Genomic DNA, 10,450 nt, shown 5'->3' on the forward strand with positions numbered 1-10,450 from the left:
AGGTTCAACTTCCCCGAATGCTGACGTCTGGAAACAAAATGTCTTCGCTAGGGGCTTTAAACGAGAAGTGAGCCCTATTGACTGGATGAACTCTAACCACACAGAAATGTAACAATTTGCAGCTATTCACATTCAGCACAGCTTTCTGTTGTGTAACAATACACACATTACATGTCTAAGCATTATTAAAACATCTATACATCCCTAAATGTAGAATTGTTAATCAAAAAGTAAAACATTCAGCCTATACTGGCACTTATATAGGTTATTTAGAATGTTCTGTATTATAGAATTTTCCTAAATTTGAATTTACCTGATTTAATTTTGCTTTCGAGTATTAGCATCATGTATAGCTACATTGGCCTATAAATGTATTTCCTATTTTAGAGATTACAAACCTGTTTTGAACTTTTTATTTGTTTTAAAATCAGGGCATTAATTTTCATTAAGGCATCAAGCCACAGTGAGTTAGTTCACTGTTTGTACTTTATTCCTCTTTTCCATGGCAACAGACCATTTAGATTGTCTATAACAAAGGTGTGTGTAACTCTGCATAAGACATCATTCTACACCATGCGCTACATTTCCAGGGCAACAGGACTTTTAATTTACTGAGCAAAACGTCCCCTTGAATCACATGCTAAAACTAGGAAGAAAAAAAACCCTGTGTGTAGCTGTTGCCGTTATTATGTTTGCGGTAACCACATGAAAACAGTTGTTCAGCTAAAAGATGGAAAAGATTTAATTCAGAGAAAAGGTCAATACAAAGTTTCTCTGAAATTTGTTTTTATATGTATTTGCTTACAATCTGTTAGGAAACAATAACAACAAAAGTAATTCAAAAGGATAAATATACAGTTGTGCAATAAACAAAAAATTTACCTTAAATCATAAAACTGAAGTAAATCTAACCTATTTTGTTTGAATTGCAAATTTACATTTACGCAAAAAAGGCTCAGTGCAAGACTTCTGTATTACATTTGAGAAAACAACATAATCTTTGCATGACTTTGACATCTTGCAAGGACCTCAAACTAAGAAGAGATTTATCTTTAAAGTGTTAGTCTTTGTGTGAGATTTTAATTAGGAAATGAGGTTCGGGTACCCCAGGCTCACATGACTCTCTTAAGTAAACATTATAAATATTATGTCGAATATTAATTCTGAACTGATACAAATGTTAACAGCACTAACAATTAATCAAGTTAGATACTTTGATAATGCCTGGAAGGAGGTTAATTTGTCACAGAAGCATACAAAAAAGAATTTAAATGAAAGAACAAGTATAGAAAAGTATCAAAGTTCTACAAACATTTAAAACTGAAATGAAAAACGATCAATTCAACGCAGGTTATGCTGATTTAATATGACGTTTAAACAACATGTAAGACAGAGCAATAAACAAAGGAAAAATCAGTAGGAACCAGTTGAGACAGTCGTACAAAATTACATCAGTAAGACATAACTTGTTTTTCTCACTGTCTGACATTAAATCTGACTAAACATTTTCTGCTTTTGCCATTTGTTTCTGTTAAAATACTGAAATATACATACACATGGGTAAAACATTTTAAGGTAGTATTACTAAAGATTCTCAAAACAAAGCTGGAATTTTGGCCCATTCCTCCTGACAGAACTTTTGAGGGAGGTTTTCAGGCCGCCTTTTTCAAACACATCTGTTTAGCTCTACCCACAAATCCTCTATGGGCATTCAGCAAATCCTAACAGACCTTAAACAGGTCTGATTTAATGTCAAAACGGTGAGATAATATACAGTTTGTAAATAGTACACTTAAGTAAAATTGTACGTGAAAAACTACTTTTAGAGATAACAAGACTCTTGGAAAAGAAAAATCTGCATGATAGTGTCTGATAATTATTTGGGATAACACTGACATTACCTTGTGATTTTAATAAAAAACTATTTATATATATTCAAGGTGTATACTACTGTATACCCACTCGGTATCATAAAAAAACACGCTCAAAGAAGACAATCCGCCAGATATTGTCTGGTTCTGAAATTACTCGCAGAGTGAGACATCCATCTTCTTTCCGTTCCCAGACTGTCTTTGTTTAGTCAAAGAACGTCGAGCTAGAACGTAATTTCTGTCCAATGAGCGCGCTGTGACGTGACATAATGGAACGTAACCGTGTAAAAACGCTCGAGGCGGAGCGTGGAGCGAACATTCTGCTTCAGTTGATCGGTCTGACAGCAGCTTCAGGCTGAGTGAGGCTATAACAGACATTTACCAGCAGATTTCTCACACCGCAGGTCATTTCTGGGAGGTTATGGACACGACGCCGCTCTGAAGAAGTGTCGAGCAGACTAATAGTATCAGTGAACACTCGGAAATAATGATGAAGAAGGATATCAATCTGACCCTGGTGGACGACGCAGACCTTAAACCGCATCTCCGCGACGCAGAGAGCCTCCTCAACTCCCCGGATTTGGGTCTGCTCAAGCTGGCGTCTCCTGAACTGGAGAGGCTCATCATTCAGTCCAACGGACTGGTTACCACGACGCCGACCAGCTCCCAGTTCCTCTACCCAAAGACGGTGACGGACGAGCAGGAGTTCGCCGAAGGCTTCGTGAAGGCGCTGGAGGACTTGCACAAGCAGAACCAGCTGAACGGAACCGCTCAGACGAACAGCACCCTTGACCTCGGGCCTAACATCCCCCCGGTGACCGTGCAGCCGGATCTGCCGGTGTACACGAACCTGAACAGTTTCGGCAGTGGGCCACTGGGAACCACTGTCAACTACTCCACGGACACTGTTCCATTCCCGCCCCCTCCGTCACATCACCTGGGGGCAGCCCCGATGCAACCGGAGCTCTCCCGGGTTCAGCCGCCGAAAGAGGAGCCTCAGACGGTCCCCGACGTTCAGAGCTTCGGGGACAGCCCGCCGCTGTCTCCCGTTGACATGGACTCTCAGGAGAGCATCAAAGCCGAGAGGAAGAGGCTCAGGAACCGGATTGCCGCCTCCAAGTGTCGAAGGCGCAAACTGGAGCGGATCTCCAGGCTGGAGGACAAGGTAAAGACGCTGAAAACCCAGAACACCGACCTGGCTTCCACCGCAAGCCTGCTGAGGGAGCAGGTGGCCCAGCTGAAACAGAAGGTCCTCACCCACGTCAACAGCGGCTGCCAGATGTTACCACACGAGGTCCAGGTGCACTGATGGGTGGACCAGACCTTCAGATGGGCTATTGAACAGCTAATAAGCTTCACAGACTTTATTCGTGTCGGTTCATCTGTATGTAGCCCAGATGCGTCCCACTCTGCCAGGCGACGTCAGCCGGTCTCTACATCACTAACAGAGCCGGCCCAAGGCAGAAGCGAATAAAGCAGCTCTTCAGCGCCCCACAACCATAGTGGGCCCCCAAGAACATTTGAATTCTCACACTTAACCTCGGTCATAAATCTATGAATTTGTTTATTGTGAGTTAGCATACTTTTAAATGCAGACAGTTTCACCTAATTTAAAATATTTCAAATTGTTTAATATTGAAGGAATTATGGTTGAGACCTGAAATAACTGGCAAATGTACTAGTTGTAAATATACAAAAAAAAGTATGTTAGCATATTCACTACTTAAAGCTACCAGGTTAAGCTTTTCTACTGTTTGTGTCTATGTTGGTATCACATTTCATGCACAGGCTAACTCTTTGCAAAGAAGTCCCAGCTTATTATTGCCTTATTAAGGCTTATTAATTTTCTTGCAGGTGTGTTATGAACGCAGCCAGGCAAACTTGGGCCCTTGTTCCTAATTTAACCAAATCTCATGATGGAAACCTGGTTAGTGTTGCCTAATGTGTAATGGACTTAACAGGAAGGGGGCATCTGAACCAAATTCTGCTTAAGGCACCATACATCCTTGGGCTGGCTCCGATTACTATAATGTTATGTAAGATTGGTGAAATATAAGCATGCGTGGTAGAACATAACTCAACATTAACACAGAGGCTTTAACAGTGTTATTGATGTATAGAAAGGGCATAATGTTGCTCCCAGAGCTATTTCTTTATTTGCCTATCCCTACCATCTATTTGATTTTCAGTTTCTAATTGGTTTATTAGATTCCAGCCAGAATGAAGATACCTTCAGCCTAATTTGTAAACCTGTTCTACCTCGTATGTGTGTTCGCTAGTGGGAGAAAGAGGAACCTTTTAAAGATTTCTCGATTTCCAGTTCTTAATAGTGTTGACGTGGCTGTATTCAGTCTCAAAGCTGGACAAAATGGATATTTCTACATGAATATCACCATTAACCCTCATCATGAAGGAGGTGGTTGTAAGAAAAAAATACTTGCAGTTGGTATGAGATAATCTCAGTATATAACCTATTTACTCTGTATTTCTTTAGGGAAAAACTTGCATGTATTGGACAAGCTCGAATGTTGCCCTCAGCTGTGTGTTATAGGGCACAAGGTTCTCTGTGTCTATCTTATTTACCTTGACACGTGGATTTTGTCTATTTTTTTTACTTGGGCGTGTCCTTATTTCAGTGCGTTTTGGTTTAAAAATGTGAAAAGCCGTAACTTTCTGTTGCACAGACTGTTGCTATCACCTGTAGCCTACAGTAAGTTTTGGATTGATGCTGTCGTGTTTTGAATTAAATGCTGCTCAGCAAATAAACATTTTGTTCTGTTTGGTCATTTTTATATGTTTGTGTTGACGGACTCACTTGGAAGCCAGATACTGGGGAGAAACAGGTGGTTGATACTTGAGATCCACTAATCAGTCGCCTGGATATAAACATCATGTAATGTCATGTTTTTTTTTGGACGTGAATGAATCTTCTGTTTTTTTTTTTTTTCTTTTATGTGTTATTGTACTTTGAAGAACAAATAAAAATCAACAAGCCAAACCTCAAAAGATAACTGGAAATCTGGCTGCGTCTAAATGTAAAACCAATTTAGCTAGAAGAGCACGCGGCAAGCGCAGACCTTCGCCAAGATCACTGGATGTAAGCTACTGACAGGCTGACGAACCATGTGGGGAAATCCACCGTGGTCTGACACTGATAAACAATCCAGAAATCCCAGGATCCAGATGATGCTCCACATCACCACTCCAATCTAGTCATCCAAATCTGTTCATAGGTTTTTGAGATATTTGGCAAATAGACTCCTTGGCAGAGTTGTTAACTAGTTCCCAAACCATTATTTTTAAGGCACAAACTACATCTTCACTTGTAAACTTCTAATATTTGGAAACTAATTATTCTTCCTGAACCTCTACATCTAAATATTAAGAGCTGCTCCAGATAATGGCTGCTCCATTAATGAAACCTTTAGTGAAGTCCGTATTATGTAACACTGTATATGGAGCCCATGATAACTCCTCTGGACAGCAATACAACAATCCACACCTGCTGTTCAAAAAGGGGTATACCTCCCTCTGGTGGCTAAAGGTGGAAATTACATAGAGCATTGATAGATCTTATAAGAATATATATTTTAAAGTTTATTAATTAAAACAGCTGGGAGGGATTCATTTGATTAAACGACGGTTAGGAGACATGTTATTCATAACAGAAAATAAAAAATGTCAATGAATGTACCTACTTCCAACCATGACTTTTAAAAAAGTCAAAACGCTTAGAAAGTTTAATTAATAACTGACTGCATTAAATACTAGAATCTCTTACTATTAAGATATTATACATGTATCTAAACTGTGTTTTCTGCGTTGCGTGACTAGCTGGCCACAGGCATGCAAAATAATCTTAAAGCCTCTTGAATCAATTTAATAATTTATGCAAACATCTGCCTACTTTTTAAAATCCTTCATGGTATTGCTGCTCAGCACTGAGCTCAGATAAAACGACTTGAGTCACTAGGGTGACCTCTAGAGTTGGGAGCAGCATCCCAAAATGTAGGACCTGTTTTAATTAAACTGCTTTCTCTTTTGTTGCCATGAGTTTCTGGAATAGTTTGCCAAATGAGATTATAACATGTAGGTTTAAAGTGTTTGCACATCTGGCAAAAATGACTATTATCCAGGCAAATTTGCACCCATTAGTGATGAATCTATGAACAAAACTATAGGGAGATGTAGATAATGATTTATTGGATATGTACAGTATGTAAAGAAATATAATTAGTTTTGTACACTTGTTTATCATCCATTCACAATTTCTGTTAAATCATATATTGTTAACATCAACCTCTCCAGGGACTACAGGGGGGGAATTAGTATTGCTGCTACATCCTGGCACCATGCATCTTCCCTTTTAAAAAGGTCAGTGAAATGTTTGGTATTGTCCCTGTGTAAATAAAAAGGTCATCATCGTATGAATATATTTTTTAAAGCAAGTACTGTTTGGTTGCCTTTGACTTAGGGATGCAAAATTAAATCCTCATCCTGCTATTTTTCATAAACTAATTTCTAGAAATTTGTTAATTTCAATACATGCAGTGAATCATGGCCTACAGATCATTTATTTATTTTATATAGAGCTTATTGTGGTTTTAGGATCAATTGATATTATAAGTACAGCATCAAAACTAATTCTGCCAAGACCCTCTTTTTATATCACATTAATGCTTCCAATTTGTACAGGTCGCATTATAAATTTGACTTTGTAGTGTTATAACTATAGGATTGAAAAGGAGTGAATGTAATTGAATGTAAATGTCAATATGATTGGACGTTTTGATTATATGGTTCTATGTATACATTAGCTCTGTCTTCTAAAGTGCCTTCAGATAACATTGGTTGTGAATTGGTGCTGTATAAAAATGAAAAAGAAAGGGAAAAAAGAGGATTGGAGAAGGCCATGGAAAAGGACTACCGGTTGGCCTCGAAGCAATTTTGGCAAACTGTCTGCCGCCCCAGGAGGGGGAAGCAGTGCTTCGCCAACACTGTTTACAGTGGGGTTGGGAGGCTGCTGACCTCGACTGGGGACATTATCGGGCGGTGGAAGGAGTACTTCAAGGATCTCCTCAATCCTGCCATCACGCATTCCCTGGTGGAAACAGAGACCGGGGACTCGGGGTTGAACTCTTTCATCACCCAGGCTGAAGTCACCGAGGTGGTTAAAAAGCTCCGCGGTGGCACGGCTTCAGGGGTGGATGAGATCCGCCCTGAGTCCCTCAAGCCTCTGGATGTTGTAGGGCTGTCAGGGTTGACACGCCTCTTCAGCATTGCGTGGCGGTCGGGGACAGTGCCTTTGGATTGGCAGACTGGGGTGGTGGTCCCCCTACATAAGAAGGGTGACCGGAGGGTGTGTTTCAACTACAGGGGGATCACACTCCTCAGCCTCCCTGGTAAGGCCTACGCCAGGGTATTGGAGAGGAGAGTCTGGCCGATAGTCGAACCCCGGCTTCAGGAGGAGCAGTGTGGTTTTCGTCCCAGCCGTGGAACACTGGACCAGCTCTATACCCTCTACAGGGTACTCGAGGGTTCATGGGAGTTTGCCCAACCGGTCTACATGTGTTTTGTGGACCTGGAGAAGGCATTCGACTGTGTCCCTCGTGATGCCCTGTGGGGGGTGCTCCAGGAGTATGGAATCGGGGGCCCTTTATTAGGGGCCATCCGGTCCCTGTACAAGCGAAGCAGGAGTTTGGTCCGCATTGCCGGCACTAAGTCGGACCTGTTCCCGGTGCATGTTGGACTCCGGCAGGGCTGCCCTTTGTCACTGGATTTCTAGGTGCAGCCAAGGGTCAGAGGGGGTCTGGTTTGGGGACCAGTGGATTTCGTCTTTTCTTTTTGCAGATGACGTGGTCCTGCTGGCCCCCTCTAGCCAAGACCTACAGCATGCACTGGGGCGGTTCGCAGCCAAGTGTGAAGCGGCTCGGATGAATATCAGCTCCTCCAAGTCCGAGGCCATGGTACTCGAAAGGAAAAGGGTGGCTTGTCCTCTTCAGGTTGGAGGGGAGTTCCTGCCTCAAGTGGAGGAGTTTAAGTATCTCGGGGTCTTGTTCACGAGTGAGGGAAGAATGGAGCGGGAGAACGACAGACGGATTGGTGCGGCTGCCGCAGTAATGGTGGCGCTGTGCCGGTCCGTTGTGCTGAAGAGAGAGCTGAGCCGAAAAGCGAAGCTCTTGATTTACTGGTCAGTCTATGTTCCTACCCTCACCTATGGTCATGAACGTTGGGTTATGACCGAAAGAACGAGATCCTGGATACAAGCAGCTGAAATGAGCTTCCTCCGTAGGGTGGCCGGGCACTCCCTTAGAGATAGGGTGAGGAGCTCGGCCATCCGGGAGGAGCTCGGAGTAGAGCCGCTGCTCCTCCACATCGAGAGGAGCCAGTTGAGGTGGCTTGGGCATCTATACCGGATGCCTCCTGGACGCCTTCCTCGGGAGGTGTTCCAGGCACGTCCCACCGGGAGGAGGCCCAGGGGACGGCCCAGGACACGCTGGAGGGACTATGTCTCTCAGCTGGCCTGGGAACGCCTTGGGCTCCCCCTGGAGGAGCTGGAGGAGGTGTCTGGGGAGAGGGACGTCTGGGCGTCTCTGCTGAGTCTGCTCCCCCGCAACCTGGTGCCGGATTCGTCGTCTTCCGCTTATCCGGAAGACTACAAGTACGAGGGAAAAAAGAGATTGAGATGTTTACTAGAACAACATCAGTGGTAAAGTTTGTTTTATTACCTCTGAAGTAGGAGGTAGTCAACATGCAACTTCTCTTAATGAATGTTGTTGTCTGCCAGGTTATAATAATTGTCTTATAATTTTCATCTGTTGAACAAAATCAAATACAACTAACACCTGCACATCAAGGGCAGCACAATGTATGAGTGTTTAGCATGGTTGTCTCTAAATGTGACAATTTCTGCTTTGAATCTTGGATGTTGAGGGATTTCTGTTTGGGTCTGCCATGCTCTTCCTCAACATATGTAGGTAATATGTTTCTCTATCTCATACTAGCGATGTGGAAGGTGCAGGACCCCAGTGACCATGAATGACGCCTGCTTGGTTGGACAGTTGTTCCATTTGTTTTAATTTATTATAATATTTTCAGGTCGTAAGTCTTGTTAATATGCAAAGCAGCATAAGCTGGTTTTTGTGCCTTTATTGTATCTACTGTTGTGTTTAACAGTCTGGCGCCACGCTTTTTCTTTCTTACTGTTTAGGTTAGTTAATTTATGCTTTTGGCATTTTTGTATTTTATTGAAAATGAAAGTGAAAACACTTAAAGAACATTTAGCAATTAATATTTTATTGCAAATGTTCTTACATTTGGTCTTCTTACTGTGAAGACAGATGTTCATTTTAAAAGTTAATGTAGTTGTTTTAATTTTTTTCAGGTATATAATATTATATAACAATGATAATAATAATGTGAAACATTCTTTTAACTTGAAATGTCAAAATATGGATGAAAAGTTTCCCAACATTTGAAACCAGTAGATAAGAGCAATAATTATTATAGATGTATGTATCAATGTATTGCCTTGCAAAGTTCATAGCCATTGAACCTTTTCACATATTGTCACATCACAACATTAATCATAAATTAATTTCATAAGGATTTACTGTGAGGTACCAAGAAAATATAGCAAATAACTGAAGCAGAAATTAAAACTGCTGGCTTTTCAAAATGTTGTGAACCACCTTTTGTTGTGATTAAGGCTGCAGGTCTTATAGTGTGTCTCTTTGAATTACTTTGCTCATTTAGAGACTGAAAATTTTGCCCATTCCTCTTTGCAAAATCGCTGAAGGTCAATCAGATTGGATGGAAATTGAGGGCAAACATCACATTTTACATTCTTCCGAAGATTTTCAATTGGATTTAGGTCTGGACTTTGAATGGGCCACTTGAAGGCATACACTTTGATCTAAACCATTCTATTGTCGCTCTGGGTTGTCTTCTGCTAAAAGATAAACATCAGTCTCAAGTGTTTTGCAGCCTCTTACTGGTTTTCTTCCTGCATTGAGCTCCATACATCCTCCTTTACTCTGAGCAGCTTCCCCGTCTCTGCCAAAGGCATTCCCACAGCATGATGCTGCCACTACTGTGCTTCACAGTGAGGATGGTGTGTTCAGAGAGACATGAAGTGTCGAGCTTTCAGGCCAGAAAGTTAAATATTGGTCTCCTCTGACCAGAACACCTCCTTTTACATGTTTGCTGTGGCCCCCTGCATGACGTGTGGACGGTTTTAAACTGGACCTTCATAGCTTTATTTATGTGATTCTTCTATAAAAGGTAAATTTGTGTTAGTCTAATACATAAACCCCAAGATATAGATTGAAGCTTGCAGTTGTAACATGACAAAATTGACAAGATGTGAATACTCTCATGAGGCACAAAAATTGCTCTGAAACACTGAACGTTTTAGACAAAATTCTACACAAGATATATTTTTTTGCTTTAAATGTATTGATCAAAATCATAGTAAATCATCAAGAAATGTTGTTTCATTAATGTATTTAAAATGCTTATTTCATTAATCCACTAGCGTTTAAAGCATCAATAGATATGTTAAATCAATAACAAAGTGA

At 41.3% G+C, this 10,450-nt stretch overlaps 1 protein-coding gene across 1 annotated transcript; it reads left to right on the forward strand.

Moving 5' to 3' along the window:
• Positions 1-1,021: 1,021 nt before the first annotated feature.
• On the forward strand, positions 1,022-4,637 carry LOC124873689 (transcription factor JunD-like). Its single transcript, XM_047374544.1, has one exon. It carries the CDS (start codon positions 2,359-2,361, stop codon positions 3,178-3,180), a length of 822 nt encoding a protein of 273 aa, XP_047230500.1. The 5' UTR covers positions 1,022-2,358; the 3' UTR covers positions 3,181-4,637.
• Positions 4,638-10,450: the final 5,813 nt, after the last annotated feature.

This window comes from Girardinichthys multiradiatus, chromosome 9 (genome assembly GCF_021462225.1).
Source record: "Girardinichthys multiradiatus isolate DD_20200921_A chromosome 9, DD_fGirMul_XY1, whole genome shotgun sequence".
NCBI classification, from domain to species: Eukaryota; Metazoa; Chordata; class Actinopteri; order Cyprinodontiformes; family Goodeidae; genus Girardinichthys; species Girardinichthys multiradiatus.